The sequence below is a fragment of the Rhinatrema bivittatum genome, chromosome 3, assembly GCF_901001135.1.
Source record: "Rhinatrema bivittatum chromosome 3, aRhiBiv1.1, whole genome shotgun sequence".
In the NCBI taxonomy this organism is placed as follows: domain Eukaryota; kingdom Metazoa; phylum Chordata; class Amphibia; order Gymnophiona; family Rhinatrematidae; genus Rhinatrema; species Rhinatrema bivittatum.
Genome location: NC_042617.1, coordinates 271,582,551 through 271,604,306, shown reverse-complemented (window position 1 = coordinate 271,604,306; position 21,756 = coordinate 271,582,551). Strand labels below are relative to the sequence as shown.

At 45.5% G+C, this 21,756-nt stretch overlaps 2 protein-coding genes across 5 annotated transcripts in view; one reads left to right on the top strand and one right to left on the bottom strand.

The window, feature by feature from the left end:
• Nucleotides 1-19,592, bottom strand: part of TEX49 (testis expressed 49) — a 28,306-nt gene extending 8,714 nt beyond the window's left edge. For 2 of the 3 annotated variants that reach the window (XM_029594623.1, XM_029594624.1), the window contains exon 1: nucleotides 19,162-19,592. In XM_029594623.1, coding sequence (XP_029450483.1) covers nucleotides 19,162-19,246 — 85 coding nt within the window. In that variant the 5' untranslated portion in view covers nucleotides 19,247-19,592. The remainder of the gene's footprint in view (nucleotides 1-19,161) is intronic. The other variant, XR_003855519.1, reaches the window with a different exon arrangement.
• Nucleotides 19,593-19,656: 64 nt separating this feature from the next.
• Nucleotides 19,657-21,756, top strand: part of CCNT1 (cyclin T1) — a 27,319-nt gene continuing 25,219 nt past the window's right edge. The window contains exons 1-3 of one of the 2 annotated variants that reach the window (XR_003855518.1): nucleotides 19,657-19,846; nucleotides 20,985-21,066; nucleotides 21,620-21,748. Coding sequence is in view for 1 of the 2 variants with exons in the window: in XM_029594622.1 (XP_029450482.1) it covers nucleotides 19,704-19,846; nucleotides 20,985-21,066; nucleotides 21,620-21,748 (354 nt within the window). In the remaining variant the exon portion in view is untranslated. The remainder of the gene's footprint in view (nucleotides 19,847-20,984; nucleotides 21,067-21,619; nucleotides 21,749-21,756) is intronic. The other variant, XM_029594622.1, reaches the window with a different exon arrangement.

Sequence of the window (21,756 nt, the reverse complement as noted above, 5' to 3'; positions counted from 1 at the left end):
CACACAAATATAAAGGAACAACATACCTGACAGAAGAATAAATTTACATATGGCAGGGAGCGCGGTTACCCTAGACACTGACAGGTATTTGAACCCAGCAGAAAAGGCGCCAATCTCCAGGTGAACAGGTCATGTGATTCAGGGGAACCAATCCAATTGTTCCCCGTACCTGGAGCGCACCTAGCAGTCACACACCTGACACTCCACACTTACTCTTAATTAGGTGAACAGAAACCACTCTATTTCCCGATTGAGACCTTTAGGGATTACTGTGTCGAGGGTGAATATCCATCTTTGTTCTATACGGCCCAACTGCTCAGCATAATTGCCGGCCCGAGGAGACCAGGGGACAACTTCCAGTACACAATACAAGAGATCTGAAATTGTATGTGATTTCTGCACCCAATGTTCCACTAAGGGTTCATTCTCCCTGGCATGGCGGATATTAGAGCAATGTTCTATCATCCGGGTTTTAACCATGCGGGAAGTTTTTCCTACATATACCAATGAGCATGCACAAGTGATCACATATACAACGCCTGCGGTAGTATAGTCAGAATGTGATCTTAAAGAAAATGTCTTCTGAGTTCCCGGATGGGTGAATGTAGCAGAAGGTACCGTGTGACAACACATGGCACAATGGCCACATGGTTGGTGCCCAGGGGCAGAGGTAGAGTCACGGGAACGTGAAGATAGGTCAGCATGAATGAGTCTGTCCCGTAAATTTTTCCCTCTACGGAAAGTAAATCTAAGAGGCCCCTGAAAAAGATGGTGTAAAGAAAGAGACTGCCAGTGTCTGCGAATAATGTTGGTGATTTGATGACTCAATGTGGAGAAAGGTAAAATGCAATTATTCACCGTATCATCGGAACGAGTCTGTGGGAGAAAAAGTAAATCCCGGTTAATAAAAAGTGCTCGTTTCATAGCACTTCTTACTACCCGTGGAGGATAGCCCCTAGATAGAAATCTTGATGTCATTGTATTAGCTTGTTCTAAAAAATCACCCCTAGTGGAACAAAGCCTCCGCAACCTGAGAAATTGACCTATGGGAATGTTTTTCCTAAAAGTACGAGGGTGACAGCTCTGGAAAGACAGCAGTGTGTTCCTGTCAGTATCTTTACGATAAATGGTGGTATCAAAACGACAGTCATCTACTGAAATCAAAATATCTAAGAATGCTATCCTAGACCGGTGTATACAATAGTTAAATTGGAGATTTGGATCACATGAGTTAAGCCAGTCCAGAAACATAAAAAATTGTATGTCAGTGCCATGCCAGATGAAAAAAATATCATCAATAAATCTAAGCCATGCAGAAATAAAATGAAACCAGGTGGATGGATAAACAAAAGAATCTTCAAAATGAGAACCAAATAAACAGGCCAGGCTAGGGGCCATAGTGGCCCCCATTGCGGTCCCCTTAATCTGATGATAGAACCTGTCATGGAACCGAAAGAAGTGTTTTGTAAGTGCCAAACTGGCTAATGTAACTAAAAAAGATGTTGGGATCCTTTGGGGAGCCGGGCGGGTATTGAGTACGGATTCAACAATTTGTAGGGCCTCTGCCTGGGGGATGTTTGTATATAGTGAAATTATGTCCAGTGTAACAAAGAAAAAAGGTTCTTGCGGAACTGGTGTAGTGTTTAGGATAGTGATGAAATGCGCTGAATCACGGATGTATGAACGGATTTGAGGAACAAGGGGTTTTAAGAAAAGATCGACAAATTGGGACAGGGGTTCCAGAAGTGATCCTATGCCCGCAACGATCGGGCGGCCTGGGGGATTTTGAAGACACTTGTGAACTTTCGGTAAAGTATAAAATACAGGTGTGGTGGGGTAGTCTGGTGACAGGAATTTCGCCTCCCGGGGAGTGATTATTCTATCCTCTGTTGCCTGCTCCACAACCTGTTTTATCTCCTGTTGTAATGCCGGAGTAGGATCTGCTGATAAGGGGAGGTAGAAGGACACATCATGAAGTTGGCGGTGAACTTCAGTGATATATTGGTCTTTATCTTGAATGACAATCCCACCCCCTTTGTCAGCAGGTTTTATAACTATGGACGGATCATTTTGAAGATGAATAACTGCCTGATATTCGGATTTGGACAAATTAAAATGTACATAGTGTGGGCTAGACATTAAACTGTGTAAATCCTGATCAACCAATTTTTCAAAGGCTGACAGCAATGGATCACCCGGACCCGGTGGGATCCACCTGGATTTCACACGTACCAATGATTCATCACGGCTAGAAGGGGAGTCTGCAAAGAATAATTTTAACTTGAGGGATCTAAAAAATCGATGTAGATGAATCTTTAAATCAAATAGATTACATTTGACAGTGGGAACAAATGATAAACCTTTGCCCAAAATCCCAAGTTCAGTGTTGGACAAAGTCCGAGATGATAAGTTGAATACAGCTGCTGGTTCTATTGCCACGGGTCTGGTAAATGACTGGTCGCTCTGGTGACACGGTAAGACGATTGTTGATTGGCACGGCCCCGGAGCCGGGTGTTCCTGGATGGTTGTCCGGGATTGGGTGGTTTCTGGCCGGAGTCCAAAAAAGAAGCTGCAACAGATGCATAACGAGTAGATGCAGAAGAGCTCATAGACTGTCCCGAGATAGATGAGGTTGACGGCTGTCCCGAAGGAAGTGTTGCAACAGGAAGAACGTTTTCCTGGGTTGGTCTCCGGTGTACCGCTAAGGTCTCTTCGCCCGAGGAATCGTGTGCAAATGTCACCTTTCTTGCTACTGTGGGGTGGGACTTTGCCATCCATTTGTACACAAATCCGGTTTTATAATCGGTCTCGTCGCGCACAAACTTCTGATGTTTCACTGTTTTCAAATCAGTTCTGAATTTAGAAAGCTGATTCTGAAATTCAATGAGCTCTTGATCAAATACTTCAGTCGTGGTAGTATTCTTAATGATATCTAAATGATTCGATAACTCTTCCTGAAGGGAAGTTTGTAGCTGTTTTGTAGTCTCGATGATCAAGACCATAAGATCCAGGGAGCATTTATTTAATATTTGGTTCCAGCGAGTCAAGAAGGTAGTGTTATCAGTGTGGAGGCGCGGCTCTTTCTGTATGCGGAGGCCCCTTGGGATGCGGCGGACCCGACCAAAGAATGTCTCTTCATGGAGTTTGACATGGTTATCTGAGAGGATACTAGTTGAATATATTGTGTACATTGTGCTTTTAGTACCCATTGAAGATGACGCATGTGAAGACAAGGGTGAGGTACTACATGGAAAGCTGCTGCCATGTGACCAAGCAATACTAACACTTGACGAGCCGTGATCTTGGACTTTAGGAGTAAGTCCTTGCAGAAGTGATGAAGACAATCTATCCTTTCTTGGGGAAGGAAGGCTCGAGATTGGATAGAGTCTATTCTGCCTCCTATGAATTGCAAGACTTGAGTTGGTTTGAGTATCAACTTCTCGTAGTTGATGAAGAATCCCAGAGACTCCAGAAAGGAGATTGTGGATTCTAGAGGTTGACAGAGTCATCTGGTCAGGAGATACTATCAGCCAATCGTTGAGATAAGGCATCAAGGGATCTACCTTTTTCCCTAGGTGAGCCACAGCTAGACACTTGGTGAAAACCCTGGGAGCAGAGGATGGACCAAAGGGTATTGGTAGTGTGTGGAGTTGACCTGGAAGCACAGGAACTGCCAACAGAAAGGGTGTACTGAGATATGCATGTAAGCATCCTTGAGATCTAAAGAGCATATCCAGTCATTCCTCTGAATGAAAGGGAGTATCGACTTTAGGGAAGTCATTTTGAATTTCTCTTTGTGAAGAATCTTGGTTAGGGAGCGAGGATCCAGGATCAGTTGGAGACCCCCTGAGCATTTGGGAATGAGGAAGTATTGGAAGTAGTAACCCCATCTATCTGGTTCTTGGATACCAGTTGAATGGCCTTCTGACGAAAAAGATCATATTTCTTGATTCAGTAGAGAAGACAGAAGAATTCTTGAAGCGGGTTATAAGATACGAGAGGGGAGGATGGGAAAGGAAATTCAGCTGATGATGTTTCCTAGATGACTATAAAAGTTCTCTTTTCATAGTCGTCTAGGATGTTATGTTCTTTAAATGGAGAACTAGAAGCGTGTAGTCTGGATTTTTTGGCCCGTTTTATGGCGGATTCTACCACTACTACTGATTGGTGAGGAAGCTGGACAACACTGTATGTGGCTATCTTCTGAAGTCTGAATTTTAAGTCTAACTTTCTGGATACTGGAAGAATTGATTGTGGGGTTTCCCACATTTTGGATAAGACTAAATCTAGCAGTTTATGCAATGGAAGAGCTGATGGCTCTGCCAGTGCAACTAATATTTTTAGTAAGCCGAACACCTCCTGTCATGGGTCAGGAATTTTGTGGATCTCTACTCCTAGAAAATTGCCCATTTTCTCCACAAACTTTGAATAGGTGAGATCTTCCGGAGGAGATGAGTGGTCTAGAGGTTCTTCTGGGGGATTAGAGGGAATTCCTATTGAACTGTCCAAAGAATGGTCTCATGGAGAGTCCTCCTGTAGAGACTGTTGTTCACTGGCTTGTGGAGAGCAAGGGACTATATGAGGATGGTATTCCAGGGCTGGAGATTGTTGCTCCTCAGGGGAAGAAACTCCAGATAGTGGATCTGCATCGCCTCTCTGGTCAGGATGTGGAGGAGAATCTTGAGGATATGACATAGAGAATAGATCTTTAATAATGGAGGAGATTTGGTTTATGGCTTTTTGAGATCTAATAGCCTGTGCGTCAGGCTTCTTACGATGATGTTTCCTGTGAAGTTTCACAAATTGTTTTCCAGATTCGGTTCTTGGTCAGGTACACTTTTTGATAAGAGATCTTCCTGAGGAAAAAGAGAGTAATATTGGTGTGACTGAATGACATTCAAGATATTACAGACTGGGTGTCCATTGATGACGCTGATCTGGAACTAATGTCTATAGGAAGTGGTGATACCCAAGGAGGTTGAGAGGATATCCTGGAAGGGATCTGATGAGAGGATTGGAGATTTGTGTGATCCGTTAGTCTCCTGTAGGAATTTGCTCTTCTGAGAAGTCTGATGTTTTGAGAAGAGAACAGCAGGTTTAAAATGAGTAATTTGTGTTGAAAAACCTGACTTGGATGGTTTCAGCTTGTCCCCTGATTTGAAGGTCGTTAAAAGCATTGTGCATCGATGGATGCGCTGCTGCATCGTGTACCGATAAATGCTTCAATGCATTGTGCGCCGATGAGTGTGTCAGAGTTCAAATCGGTGTGCTTTGAATGCAATGCATCTCGATGTTTAGTGTGGTGTTGATGTTCCAACGACGAATCCGATGGTACCTTTTTTGGTTCTGGGTCTCTTAGGTGCTGAGGCGACCTCTACACCCCGAGGGGGTCTGGTGTTTCTTACCCTTCAGTTCCTCTGATGAAGCTCATCTGGATACCTCTCAAATCTTTGATTTAGGTCCTGGGGAGGAATGAACCGAGTGCCTCGAAGAGGGCACATAACTCCCTGTCGAGGAGGCAGCTTCTTGTTCCCGAAGTCCAGCGATTTTCACTGCCCTTTCCCTCCTTGCCCTAAGAGATATGCAGCTGCAGTCTTTACATTTGGCCTGGTCATGGTTTGGAGCTAGGCAAATGTAACAGTAATTATGATTGTCAGTGACGGACATTGTGTCCGCACTGACAGTATTTGAACTCCGATTTCCTCGGAGTAGACATAGTAGCATTGAAAAGTACTGTCTGGGGAATCGCAGATGTGATTAAGAAGTAAAAGATAGCAAATTAAGCAATGAAGAGGTGCGAGAGAATCAGACATTTGTGCCTGAGCGTAGAAAAAAAAAGCTAACTGGAGAGACCAGGCTTGTGCTTCACACAGGAAGTGCCGCGCAGGCGCAGCAGATCAAAAACTTTTGACTTGGAGACTCAGATGTCTGCCGCCATGATGACGTCACCTTTAAGAATGGCTAATTCAGCCTGCTTATCGACAGAAAAACTACAAGCTAGCAGAGCACCTCATCTTGTTCACACATGCCAAACAGACACTCACCAAATTCCTAAGAGAGAGACCATAAAGTGTAAAGAGAAATGTGCATATAAAAACTGAACTGAAAACCACAAGCCTGACTATGAAAAACAGAAATTCCACCATTCTTCATAAAACATCATGGCTTGGGCTTTGGCCTAGCGTGCTGACCATTAGGGGTCACAAGCCATGTGGAGCCACGAGCAGTGGAGATCTGGCAATCTCCACTCCTCTTTGCCGCTGCGGCGCCACAGTTCGTGAACCCATATGGCTCACGCCCCCTAATGGGGGTGCGATGAAGGGGGATGGACACAAGGCAGAAGGTGCCCAATACCCTTGCACCAGCCCTGGATGTAGTTTGCCTGGGAAGTCTATTTTCTCAGAGTCCGGGTGCCATCCCTCTTCAGCTGAAATCTGACCTCAAACATGGCTGCAAGTGGCTAAAATCAACTTTGGTGAGCATATATATGTCAATTGACTGTTTTATGCAAAAGTCGCCTGGAATTATGCACATTAAAGGGGCAAAAAAAAGAAAAAACAGGTGTGGGAGAAGGGAAAATGGCCACTGCAACAGGAAGTGTGCCTTGGCCTGGTCTTTCCAGGGAAATGATAGTGGTGTCAGCTTTAGATGATACGTTGTCCACCGTATTTGAGCAAATAGACTTAAAAACCATTATGGCACAATTTGGCTCGAGGATTGATAGTGTGGAAGGGAGGATTTCTACCATGGAAGATGAGATGCTGGTGCAAGAAGGGAGAATTATTAAGCTAGAGGAACCGATAAAGTTTCAAGAGGAAACGCGGGATGATTTAGAGAACTGCTCTCATAGAAACAATATTCAAATTATAGGATTACAGAGGGGATCACCGAAACCAGCCTTACAAATTTCTTAGAGAAGTGGCTCCCAGACACTTAAATATGCTGGATTTGCAAGGCACCATGAAGATCAAGCGGGTGCATCACCTGGGCAACCAGTGGGCAAGAGAGACCTGACCATGCATTGAATTTGTGAAAATATTGAATTTCACCCATAAGCAACTGGTGATGCAAAAGTATCGGAAAGTGAGAGAATTAAATTATCAGGTCATTTCCATCAAGCTTTTTCAGGATTACTTCCTTAATGAGTCTATAAAACAGAAGGAATCTAACCAGTTGTGTGCTACACTAGCTCAGCGGCAGATCAAATTTGCATTACAATATCCCATGCACCTAAGAATATGGCAAGAAGGAAAGGTACAAATGTTTTAGGAAGTGGAGAAAACACGGCAATTTGTAAGCACATCATAAGATGTTATATAATGTCGGATGAAGCTGTGGTTGAGATGCTTGAAATTGAGTACGCCTCATAATTCGGAAGACATATAGCATCTTGAAGTCACAAACGTTTTGTCTGCAGTTAATCCTTTCTCCTCTTAAATAGCACCATTTCCTTTTCTTACTGCTTTAAAAGGAAAAGGATTTCATAACAGTCATGCTGGAGATGGCCATGTGCACCAATGGGACTGGCGTGAGCTCACCCAGACGTTTTAATAAGAGTGCATTGGAGATGGCATTACGGGGGTCCAAAACTGTTTATGAAAGACTGTGAAGGTCGTACCGGATACGACTTTCTACTACTTGGATAAGATTGAGCTGAGTCTTTGCTAGAGATTTTGAGGGGGTCATACTGGAGTCGGCCCTCTAGGAAAACAGAACTGGACTGTAAGCAATGGACTGATGCACTCACTACCTGTTACGCTTGGGCTCCGGTCAGGAGTCGTGAACACCACCCAGCAGGGTGGCTCCAGGTGGAGAGAGACAGGAAGCTAGAAACAGTGTCAGGTTCCAGGCTGGGTCAGGGCAGGCAGCAAGTATCAGAGTCTGGGTTCAGGCTGGGTTAGGGCAGGCGGCAAGTAGCAGTGTCTAAGTACAGGCTGGGTCAGGGCAGGCAGCAGTAGCAGTGTCTAAGTACAGGCTGGGTCAGGGCAGGCGGCAGTCAGCAGTGTCTGGGTCCAGGCTGGGTCAGGGCACAGTAAGCAGGGCAAGGCAGGTCAGAAGGCCCGTAGGCCACACCCACACACACAGAAGGCCCGTAGGCCACACACCAATAGCGGGGCAAGGCAGGTCAGAAGGCCCATAGGCCACACACATACACACAGAAGGCCCGTAGGCCACACACCATAAGCGGGGCAAGGCAGGTCAGAAGGCCCGTAGGCCACACACATACACACAGAAGGCCCGTAGGCCACACACCATAAGCGGGGCAAGGCAGGTCAGAAGGCCCGTAGGCCACACACATACACACAGAAGGCCCGTAGGCCACACACCATAAGCGGGGCAAGGCAGGTCAGAAGGCCCGTAGGCCACACACACACAGGCAGAAGGCCCGTAGGCCACACACCGTAAGCACAGCAGGCAGGTCAGAAGGCCCGTAGGCCACACATACACAGAAGGCCCGTAGGCCACACACCGTAGTCAGGGCAAGCAGGTCAGAAGGCCCGTAGGCCACACATACACAGAAGGCCCGTAGGCCACACACCGTAAGCAGAGCAGGCAGGTCAGAAGGCCCGTAGGCCAGGTAAGAAAAGCGAGGAAGAAGGCCCGAAGGCCACGCAGGGCAAGGAAAGGCCCGAAGGCCACGCAGGGCAAGGAAAGGCCCGAAGGCCACGCAGGGCTAGAGCAGGGAGCCCAGGTGAGCTCGATGCCGAAGCACCGAGGGAACTGTCAGGCAGGGTTATAAGGGCCAACCCAGAACATAGAGTGGACAGGGGAGATGGCCTGGGCCTGTCAGGAGAGCCAGCACTAGAGGGACCCCTGGTGGTGAGGCGGTTGCACTGCAGCCAAAACTGTAACACTACCTAGGTACTATCAAGCTAGGGTGCGAGAACATTGTAGAAATCTCATCTTTGTGTACCTTTCCTGATTCTAAATCACATCAAATCCTCACTGATGTGTACTGCGCTGTTCGTACATCCGCCTGTGCATGCTCTCTTTCTTGGAATTTGTGAAAAATCCTGTTTCGGGCATAACCACATCTCATTTTCATTTACTCTGCCCAAACTCCTCCCATCTGAATAAATTTTGCAAATTTGCATATGCAGCACGCGCTGTGATAAATAACGCACACGTTATCGCGTTATCACGGGCTTTAGGGCCCTAACACAATTTGATGAAGAACCCTGAAAGGTTGATACGACAGATTCTGATTGGAGAGACAAATGTAATCCTGTATTTATTTTCAAATGTTGCAACAACAATTTTCTCTCTCTCATAGAGAGTTGAGATATTATGAGACAAATAGTCAGACATAATACAGAGTTTAATGATATAAACATTTTATTCGGAAAAGGCAAAAAGAAAAAGTACATATGCAACCTTTTACAAGAGGTTACAGAATATTAAGGGGGAAATTGCGTTTCTAATGAGTACTGATAAATGGAACAAATTCCAGGGTCTAGGGATAACAAAGCTTGAATTGAAGAATTGTTTTCTAAAGCTGAATACTTGTATGGAAAATGTAATACCTAGAAAGACTCAGTTTAAGTTTCTTCATCAAATTTATTTGTCCCAATCTTGAGCTGTTAAGGCTGTTGTATGTCTTTCAGAGATTTGTATAAAAATGTCAAAAGGGGAAAGGCGATTTTCTACATCAGTTTGGGATTGTGACAAAATTCAAATTTCCTGGACGGAGACCCAACACTATACGAGTGATATTCTGAAGACTGCATTGCCACTGAATCCAAAATTCTGGCTTTTTGGGGTCGATGATCAAATGCATCTTAAAATGAGATAAAAGTTATTTTTAGATAAAGTGGCTAAGAAAACCATTTTGATAGTATGGATTGAAATAGATAGGCCAAATCTGAGAGTATGGAAATCAAGGATGAATAAACTACAAACATATGAATATTTAACAGCCAAGCAGAGTTTGAATACAAAAATAGACAAAATGTTGGAGATTTGGCAAGATTTTACACAGGCTTTGGCACCACATGGGTCACACTGCTGCTGCTCATTGCTGCGCCTTTTCACTGTCAGACGGGAAAAGGGAGAGGAAAAGATCAATGGTTTTTGCAGCCTGCTGCTTTGCACTACTAGGCCAGGGGGAGGGAGGAGGAGGTGGCCAATTTTTTTGCTGCTCTATGGGCAGCGCTACTCTTCATTGCTGGGGAGGGATCAGGAATAGAGGGATCAGGAGTGTAGGCCATGCTGCTCTTCATTGCCCTGGCAGGAGGAGGAAATAGTTTGTTTTTGAGGCTCCGTGGGCTGCGCTGCTCTTTACTGCCAGGGTGGGGGAAGGGAGGCTGATAGTTTTCGTACAATGGTGCCCTTACTGGATGGTGCCCATGGCAGAAGCCATATTAGCCATAGGCCAGCTACGGCTCTGAAGATGCGTGAGATATATTTACATATAATGGAGACAGTGCATCATGCACATTCATTGTGGAGATCCTGAAAGGAGAAGTTACTACTTACCTAATAATTTCATTTCTTCTAAGGAAGGCAGGCTAATCTATACCAGTGGGTTATGCACTCCTACCAGCAGATTGAGTCTGAATAAAGCTGACTCGCTGACGTCACTGACATATAGCCCTGCCCCAACATCAGCCCACCAGTATCTCTAGAAAAGCCAAACTGTGGACAACCTGATTAAACTTGAACATAACTAAGAACATAAGAACATGCCATACTGGGTCAGACCAAGGGTCCATCAAGCCCAGCATCCTGTTTCCAACAGTGGCCAATCCAGGCCATAAGAACCTGGCAAGTACCCAAAAACTAAGTCTATTCCATGTAACCATTGCTAATGGCAGTGGCTATTCTCTAAGTGAACTTAATAGCAGGTAATGGACTTCTCCTCCAAGAACTTATCCAATCCTTTTTTAAACACAGCTATACTAACTGCACTAACCACATTCTCTGGCAACAAATTCCAGAGTTTAATTGTGCGTTGAGTATTCACAGTTAACCACTCATGCTCCCAACCAACTGGGAAACACTGAGCTCAGCCAAAAAATAGTTAACAGGCTGGTTATATCACTTTTCAGTCCTTCAACAAATGATCAAAAATACCACTTTTTCTTCCGCATATAAAGGAAAAACTAAAAGCAAGTACGCAGCTATGGATATGATGTGGCTTGGCCTGCCTTCCTTACAGGAAAGGAAATCATCAAGTAAGCAGTAATTTCTCCTTCCTCTGCACTCAGGCAGGCCAATCCGTATCAGTGGGAGATACCAAAGCTACTGTTACGACTATGGCTGTTGTGCAGCCTCCTCACCACCCAGAGGCCCCTCATGAGCACACTCCCTTGGCTGGCCCAGTCTGTCCTACCCATCTGCTCCATGTCCCGAACTCCCTACTTAACCCCGCCTAGCCCATGCCTCAGTGCTTCGGCATAGAGTTCCCTTAGGCTCCCTGCTTCAGCCTCCTGTTACTTCCTGTGCGCCTCCGGGCTTCTCGCTACCTGTCTTGCTCCGTGGCCTTAGGCCTCTGCTTTTCTTGTCCTGTAGCCTTCTGCCTTGCCTGCTTCATTGTTCCCCTCTGTTCCTGATTCCCTCCCTGTTACTGTCCTACTCCCCCTGCTTCCTTGCCTCGCTGCCTTCGGGCCTTTGTGGTTCATGTTCAGTGTAGTCTTGTCTTGGTTTGTCTAGTCCAGTCATTATCTGTCCTGCTTGCCCTGGTTCTCTCTTCCAGCTCACACTTACCTACATTCAGTCTCACATTTACCTGCACGCTATCCTGATTCCACCCATACCTGCACTCACATCCACGCGTACCCCCATGTTGTTCCAGTGTTTCCCGAAGTTCACCCTTACCCCCACGCACCGTGTTCCAGAGACTCCTTATCAGCTAGCATCCGGCACCAGAGACTCCTCTCAACCAGCACCCGGCACCGGAGACTCCTATCATCTTGCACCTGGATCCAGAGACTCTAACCAGCCTTACCAGAGATTCTGCTGTGGCTCCTACTCTCCTGTCCTGAGTCACCCCTGCTGGTGGTGTTCACCACACCTGGCTATTGCCCAACCATAACAGCTACTCCTGAAAAGGGCAGGATGCTGCCCGCGGTCCATTCAGCACTGCACGTGCAAAAGCCATGCCCTCCTGAGTCTGAATGTCCAAGAAGTAATGCTTGGAGAAAGTGTGTAAAGAGAACCACATCGTTGCTTGGCAAATCTCGATGGGAGACAACCTGAAGCTCCGACCATGAAACTGTCTGAGCTCTAGTGGAATGAGACATCTGCATCCACATAAGCAGCCATGAAGAATTATTTCACCCAATGGGCTATAGTCACCCACGTCGCTGGTTCTCCTTGTTTACATTCACCATGGAGCACAAACAGTCAATCAGACTTCCTTAAAGAGCAAGTAATTTTCAAGTATTGCACCAGGTGCCACGTGATGTCCAAGGCATGCAATAGATGAGACTATAATCACCCTTATCGCTATCCCTGTCCAGTGAAGGCAGGGAAATAGCCTGATTCAAATGAAATTCCAAAACCACTTATAGTTAAATAAAGATACAGTCCTAAGCTGTACTGCCCTGGAGTCATTCGTAGAAACAGCTCATGACAAGAAAGAGCTTGCAACTCTGAAATCTGCCGTGCTGAACAGATTACTACCAGAAAAACTGTTTTCAAGATGAACAGCCACAAAGAGACCAAATAGTGGCTGAAATGTAGGATCCACCAAAATTGCAAGACCAGATTAAGATCCGAAAGAGGCATCGGAAACTGTAAGGGAGGACACAAATGCTTAACTCCCTTCAGAAACTTGGACACATCTGGGTGGGAAGACAAAGGTCTACCACTGACTTGCCCCCTATAGCAAGCGAGAGCTGCCACCTGCACCTTCAGAGCATTTAAGGCCAAGCCTTTAACCAAACCTTCCTGCAAAAATTCCAAGATCAGTGGAATTTCAGCTTTAAGAGGGTGAGAATCTCGCTCCTCTCACCAGCTCGTGAACATCCTCCGAACCCTAACATAAGCTAGAGATATAGAAAACTTCCTGGCTTGGAGCAAAATGGAAAACACTGAAGAATAACGATGCTTCAGAATCAGAGCCCTCTCAAGGGCCAAACCGTAAGGCAAAAACCACCCGGATTGTGGTGCAATATGGGCCCCTGATGCAACAGATCCATCCTGAAAGGCAGTCTGAGGAGATTGTCCACCAGTAGCCTCTGAAGATCAGCATACCACGGCCTCCAGAGCCAATCCAGAGCTACCAGAAGTACAGTTTTGGTCTGACTCGTAATATTCCGAATGACCCTGCCTATCTTTGGCCACAGTGGGAAGACATAACAAACCCCACTCCGCGGCCAAACCTGAACAAGAGCATCAATTCCCAGTGCTCTTGGATCCCTTCTTAAACGAAGAACCATAGTACCTTTGTGTTGTTGGAGCTCGCCAGTAAATTCAGGTACGGCTGACCCCAACACACCACTGAGTTGAAAGGCCTTATCTGCCACCTCCCACTCTCCTGTGTCCAAGATCTGTCTGCTGAGGAAGTCTGCCCTTACATTGTCCTTCCTGGCAATGTGGGAGGCAGATATGTCCTGGAGATGGAGTCTGGTTCCACCTTGATGATTGATGTAGGCAATTGTTGTGGCACTATCCAACATTATCTTTACTGTTTGAGCTTCCAGCTGCTAGGTGAAGGATACCAGTCGAACTGCACGCGCTTCCAACTGATTGACGGTCCACTGCCACTCCTTGTGTCACCAACTCTTGATAGTGAGATCCCAACCCAGAAGGCTTGCATCTGTAGTGAGCACTAACTAGGACTGATGTCTCCAATGAAACCCCCTTCCTGAGATAATCCACTTGTAACCACCACTACACGTAGATGCTCACCTCCAATGGCAAGTGGAGTCTCACTGTGTACTCCTATGACTGCGGATTCCACCGAGAAAGTAATGCATACTGAAGGGGTCGCATGTGCACCCTCTCCCAGAGGACTATGTCCAATGTGGCTGCCATTTCTTCCAGGACCTTGAGGTAAGAGCACACCATCTGACGAATAATCCTTCTCAGGGGTTGAACTTGAAAATGTAACTTCTGAATATGACTCTCCAGTAGAAGTACCTGAATGTAATCAGCTCTGATGTACACTTTGAAGTGCTGAAAAGCGGAATATAAAAATCTAAATAAATAAATAGAAACATCCTGCCTGCTCCGTATCAAATCATATGTCAAAATACTCTAGCATCTGAGATGTCTGTTAACTATTCTTGGCCAAGTTCACCACCCAGCCTAGCTCCTGAAGCAAGATCACCACCTTGCAAGATGCCAAGTGATGTCCAAATCAACCAGTCATCCAGATACAGATGGACCAGAATGCTGTCCTTGTGCAGAGACGCCTCTACCACCACCATGATCTTGGACAAGGTCCGGGGTGCTGCAGCCAACCCGAAGGGCAGGGCCTGAAATGTGTATCCCAGAATGGTGAAGCATAGGAAACTATGTTCCTGGTGAATGGGAATATGTAGACAGGCCTCAGTCAGGTTGAGAGATGTGAAAAATTCCTCTGTTTGTACCACCATTATAAAGTAACAGTTTCCATTCCGAAATAAGTCGCAGCAAATGTTGTTTGACTCACTTCAGATCCAGGATGAGCCAAAAAGATCCCTCTTCCTTCTTGGAAATGACAAAATTGGATATCGCCCATATTTTCTTGCGATCTGGGCACAGGAATTACAGCCTTCAAATCCAACAGCCACCTTAATGTAGTCTCCACTGCTACTTTCTTTATAGAGAGTCGCATGAACAGACCATAAATGCAGCCGCAGGAATTTGGAGAAATTCCAGAGCATAGCTGTCCTTTACCACCTCCAGGACCCACTGGTCTGTTGTAATCTTGGCCAGGGGCAGATTGTGGGAAAATAGTGGCCCAGGGGATTTTTCTCCATACTGGCCCATGGGTACCCAATTACATATACAATATAATTTACATATATATGTACACACCCCTATATTTCGGCATGGTCCTCCCTTATCAACACAGTACTATTTGTCAAAACTCCTATGAAAAAGAATACCACAAATATTACACCAGAATCCAAAATATCAATACACCTCCTATCAGGAAAACAGAACAGGCCAAGCTACTACAGGTCCCTAAAGAGAAACCACATGCTAAAAGAATGCTTCATCTCAGTCTTTGCATGCAGAACACAAACTCTCACCAAATACAGAATAAAGCCACATAAAGTATAAATGGAAATGTGCAGACAAAAACTAAACTGTAAAACGCATGACGCCAGACTCTATACAGAGCAACAATGGAAAAACAAAAATGTCACCATTCCTCATGAAACAATCAATAAAATCAAGATATATAAATCATGAATCATAATTATAAAATCATACTAATAAAATAATTTCAAAACAGCTGATGAATAGAATATCCAATAATTAAAGACTCAAGCAAATTTTGAAACCTTTACCAAACACCAATAAAATATTTCAAGCAGCAGACACATCACATACTACCCAATAATTAAAATGGTAGTCAATCAAGAAAAATGAACTTAAAAAGCCACCTTTACTTACCCTCTCCAGCAGTTCTCCTACTCCTTTCCCTTGCAGGCCATACCAGAAGCAGCAGTAGCTGCTGAAGCTGTCCTCACAGTCCTCTTCCTTAGGGACCACAACCAGTCTCTTCTCTCTCTCACACACACACACCAGTCATACCCTCAAGACCAGTTTCTGTCTCTCTCTCACACACACACACACACACACACCAGTCATCTCCCTGATCAGTATCACACATACACATGTCACCTCTCTGGCCAGTCTCTCTCAATCACACAATGCTCTCGCTCCCTCTTACACACAGGATTTCAATCACACACATGATCTCTCTATTTCACTTACACACAAGCTCTCAATCACACACATGTTCTATCTCACTTACAAACAGGCTCAATCACACACATGTCCTCTCTCTCACAGCCACAAGCCAGCCAAAAATATGCTCCATCTCTCTCTTGCGCACACACATTGACTCACACAAGCACCCTCCCTGACTCACATATGCACCACACACATACAGAAGCACCCTCCCTGTCACACACACACAGAAGTACCCTTCCGATCTAAGGCCCCCAGCTGAACAGCTGGTCTCCGGCTGTGGTTAGCAGCACCAGTGTTCACTTCTTCGGACCCCGCCGGCCTCGATTAGGTTCCATATTAGGAGCATCCACCCAGGAAAAAGATCTAGACGTCATAGTGGATAATAAATTGAAATTGTCGGCTCAGTGTGCTGAGGTAGTCAAAAAAGCAAATAGAATGTTAGGAATTATTAGAAAGGGAATGGTGAATAAAACAGAAAATATCATAATGCCTCTGTATTGTTCCAAGGTGAGAGCACACAAGACCAGTGACAGCACCACCCAATGTGAGACTTTTGGATTTTTCCCCTTGTTTGGTCATGTGGAGGTTTTGTCCCACCCGTCTGCACAACCTGGTGAAGGAGATAGAGAACTGCAAGCTGAACTGGAATATCTGGCCTCTCTCCCTGAGAAGTCCATCAAGGTTGTACCATCAAGCTTTGGAAGAGTCCCAATTGGATCTCCACTCCAAAGGGATCAGGCTGTGAGCATCCGACTGAACTTTGGGCAGATGAGTAGGCAGTGGCAAGTTCCCTCCCAGGAGCTGCAGAGATGGATACCAGCACCCAGCAGAGACACCATGTAAACAGTTCAAGTGTACAGTTTCATTTGTTGAATGTTTGAAGGATAGTGATTGACCTTTTGGAAATGATCAATAAATATATGATTTGAACACATAGTCTGAGTCCAGCCTGTCTGTCCTTGAGGATAACGCCACACCAGAACATCATACACCATAGAAAAGGCTCTCCATCTCCTGGGCCAAAGAGCTTCTCTCCCCCCACAAAAAGAGCTCACTCCCTGAAAAGTTCAGGAAGGATGGCAAGAGCAGCCCAGACTTATAAGTACTTTTATGGCCCTAAGGGAACCACCAACACCCCAGCAAAGGGTTACACTTCCTATATGCATTTGTGTTTTTCTGGATTTAATAGAATGTGTTGGTTTTTCTTAGTATTACTCCTTGACTGTGACACCAATGACTAAATTCAGCTTTTCTGCATTACCAGTCCAAAATAAATGAGAGAAATACAGCCTTGACTACATGGCAGAAGGACTTCAATTTATAGACAAAGGAAGAACTGTGGAGGGGGTTAGATGGGTGAGGCCATGGCCAGGTTTGACCTTTTTAAAAGGGGCAGGACCAGAGCCAGGTGCGAAGTTGCTCTCACATATAAACGCACACACACACCTGAATCAAAGCCATGCAGCTTTGCTTCCTCCGGGGGGACCATACAACTACTGGGTCTGTTCTGAAGTATACTGCCGGTTCTGCTCTGCTTTCTCAGGTCCCAGAAAAAAGTGGCAAATCGCCGTTCTGCGTTCTAGAAATTAGGCCCTCAATAATGGACACAAAAAAAGGTTTGAAAGTTGTCAGTAGTAGTGGCATTCATCAAGACTGGGGTTGAAGCCTTAACAATTAGCATTACTACTCAATTCAAACCTTTTTTTGTCTGTTCTTTGGTCTGCAATGTCTGCTTTAATATCACCCCCTTCTGTTCCCTGCAATACAAGAGGAGATGTAGGGGGGAAGGGGGGAACAAAAGAGGAGGAACTGGATTAGAAAACAGAGAAACTGTTCTCTTCTCTGTGTGCTTAAGGCTCAGCCCCCTCCACTTCTTTTCCATGCAGGCTGCCTGGAGAAGAAGGGTAGGAACAAAATACCCCGCTGTTCTGTCTCTTCAGCCTGAAAAGAAGTGACGGAACTGCCCTCCCCCACAAATTAAGCCCTGCATAGCAGATGAGATCTGCTGGCTATGCACTTAAAGCAATGTAATTTTTCTACAACTTTTTAGCTGTAGTTGTGCTCTCCCCTTTTATTTCCCCAAAGCTTTCACCTCCTGAAGACAATACAATTCCTAAAAGCTAATCATTAACAGGCAGATACAGTAAAGTGCGGCCGCGGTTACCCTGCTTCTGACCCGCTTTCTACTCACAATTTGGCCGAGTTAGCCCAACCCGCGATTCACTATCCCTTTTAACCCATCCTTACCGCTTCTTTAAATCAACGGGTACCCCTTTCCGCCCGCGGCATGTATGAGATGTAAACGATCGGATTAGCTATTCCCCCCCCCCATTCAGTAACGCGCGCCCCCCGACTATCGCCTTTTTAACCTGCAGTTTGACTGCCCAAATCGACGGGCGCTCAAGCCAATGAAAGCACATGAACGCGCGTGTGTGACGTCACAGCGTACGTCACACATGCCCGTCCATGTGCTTTCGCTGGCTTGAGCGCCCATGCACTTCGGGCGTGCGTTCGTCCGTCTTCGCCGTTGGGGGCCGCTGGAAGCCGCTTTCGCCGCCAGCTGCCCCCTCCGGAGGACGGCAGAGAAGGCTGAAAGGGCTGAAAAAGAAACAAAATAAGTTGGTTACACTTATTCACATATTTTACTTGTCGAGTCGCTCCTGGAGGAGGGGATTTTAGGTTTTACATGTCCAGTCGCTTCAGGAGGAGGGGATTTTAGGTTTTACATATTTTACATGTCCAGTCGCTTCGGGAGGAGGGGATTTTAGGTTTTTAAGTTTTCTTTGGTTAAAGTTGGGATCCACTTCCTGGTGCCTTACTTTTCAAATGACATTTGAAATGACAGGTACCAGCGCACCCAGGATACTGTATAGGCGCTGTATAAAGCGCCTATACAGTAAAATGGATTGCGCTTCATGGACGCGGCTTGAATTTGCATGCGATTTTAATACAGTAACGAGCGGTAGGTGAGCCGGACTCTGCGTGCGGCAAACGCGGGTGCGCCCGGCCCTAACGCAGCTCTTCCTACCGCTCCTTACTCTATCGGCCTGTAAGTTAGTCTAATCAAAAGATATTGCCCTATTTTGTATTGACTTATTTCCACACACATCTTTTAAAATAAGATTTCCAAGTGATTAATAATAATTAAAAAAAAAAAAAAAAAGCACCCTTGCCCCAACAGGAGACAAGTCTTCCTACACCAGCCTTGGCTACGAGGCTCTGCTTGTCTCCTGTCTTCCAGCAGCTTTCAGGTGGAAGTGAGTGGCTCTATCCCTCAGCAGAAAGATGGAGCGGGGCGTTGCTTACCTGAACTTTCGACTGTTGCTGGTTGCAGTTTCCTTCCTATGAAGGGATCTTGGTGTCCCACACTGGTTAAGCTGAAGAAGGCCATAGCTGACCTCCGCGCGCTTCCAGCCCCCAGGGGAACCGACTGACAGCCGGTGCCCAGGTTTATTCCGTTGCCATGTGAACGCCGAGAAGCGTTAAGCCAATCAGCGTACAGACTTTCCAGCCGCCGGCACGTATCCCAGCAATACACACATCCCTTCCCCGAAAAGCCCAGAGCAATTATGAGGGGCGCATCTGCAACGAAGATTAATTTCACATACTGGCTATGAATTGATTAATGTCCAATCAGTCATTCCGTATTCCGATCGCTGGTAAATCCCCAGTGTCCACTTTAATCTGTGTCTCATCCTGGCACTTGCTGCCCAGCCCTGCCGTTTCTCCAGTACACATTTCATAACTTGTAGAGGAAGTGACGTCTATCTCAAGCTGCGCGCGCCGCGGCCTTACGCCATGTGCGCACGTCAGTGCGTAGGCCGACGTGCGTGCCCTGCTGCCGAACTATGGAGGCGAGTCGCTGGTATTTCAGTCGGGAGCAGCTGGCGAAAAGTCCGTCTCACCGTGCGGGTCTCGACCCGGACAAAGAGCTCTCCTACCGGCAGCAGGCCGCCAACCTACTGCAGGACATGGGCCAGCGACTTAACGTGTATCCGTGCGCCGGGGAGGGCGTGAGGCCAGGGTCTGGGATTGGGCCTAGTTGGGCCTGGCCTGCCTCTGAGAGTCGGGCCTGCTCCGGTGACTGAGAGTTGGCGTGTGCGGAAATATGTACATACGCTGCTATAGATTTATGTTAGATGTGCAGGTGTATGTATGTATGTATGCCCGCTTTACAACGTGTATAACGAAAGATATACATGTATGCAAAAATACACAATTCTACCTGTGGGCAGAGAGCTCGCTATTTATAATTTTTCAATTTTAATAACCCTTTTGAGCCCCGTACAGTCATATCGCACTATATACTACACCACAGACTCCTTTTCCCCATTCAGTAGATCACTGTAAAAGGTAATGTTAGTTTTGCTAAATTTCTGTATGGAAATCCTGGAGCATGCAACATGCTAAATGACTCGAAACATTATCTATTTTGTAAACAAAGGATTATAATAAAACACCTATAATATTAAAGAAGAATATATTAGGGTTAATTGCTTTCCTAACTCATATAGGCATTGAGCTTTCAGCTGTTTAACTTTCCCTTAGGCAGTAGAGTCTCATTAATGGTTCCCACGCTAGAAGTTTGCAATTGTCTTTGTTGTACACTTTTTTTTCTTGCAATGTATATATATACATACACACTAGAAACATCAAATGACATAGTACAATGTTTTTTTAGTAAGTGTTACAGTTTTGTAACTTAATATGAAATTCTAAATGTGCATTACTTACCTATGAACTTTTGTTAGTGTGCATATGTGCCACAAAAGAAAGATTTAAAAAAATGCATGGCATACAAGGAACAGAGAAACAGAGGCTGGGTTTCTTTGTAGGCATTATACTAAGCATTTTTCCTATAGACACAAAATTGTAAAAATAAACCTTTAGTGTATCTGGCTTTTAGTGAAGTGTTAAAGTAATGGGAAGGGTGGAAGAGACAGGAATGTGATAGAAGTAATGGTTGCAGAGGTATGCAGAGAAGTCTTATGCTTCACCAGCACTGTACTGTGATTTAGAACAAAGGCTGTTGGAGTGTCTTAGGATAGGTATAACGTTTTTAAAGTCCCAGGGTTTGAGTGTGGGACTTGTAGAATTTTTCTCCATTTTCCTTAACCATATTACACCAGCTCTCAACTAACTATCAATACAGCCATCGTTTACATGCACCGATTCTACATGGTCCAGTCCTTTACCCAATTTCATCGAAATGTAAGTAAGACTCAAACAGTTGTCATAAATATTTCCTTTCAAATGGAATTGACCACTGATTCCAGTTCACCTGTGATAGTAACCCACATTACAGGGCTTCTTATAATCTTGCTTTTGCTTGTTGGGGAACGGGACTAGATGCCTTACTGTATATTTGAATACAAGTTAAAATAAAAATATGTATGGTGCTCCCAGTAGGGGAAGGCAGCTGTATTGGGCCAGAGAAGGGCTAGTCATTGCATTTGACCCAATCCAGTGAAAAGGAGGTTGTGTGAGTTAGGCCTGTATGGTGGGTGTGATTTATGTGTGGTAATCTTACAGTAACACCTGTGAAGCTGATTTACTTTAAAAATGTTCTCTCAACTGCATATTAAATCCCAAGTTCTGTACCCACACTGTGGTTGGTGGCTAAGATGTGTCCTTAGCAGTGTGATTGGGCAGACTGGATGGTCCAGATGGTCTTTTTCTGCTATTATTTACTGTGTTACTATAAAGAAGAGAAGTGGATGACTGTTGAGGAGAGGTTTTCATTTCCTCCTTTCCCCTTTGACAGATTGTGGCACCAGCAGCATTGTTTCTGGCAGCAAAAGTGGAGGAGCAGCCCCGTAAGCTGGAGCATGTAATTAAGGTAGCCCATGCATGTCTGAACCCACTGGATCCTCCACCTGACACAAGGCGTGAGGTAGGTGA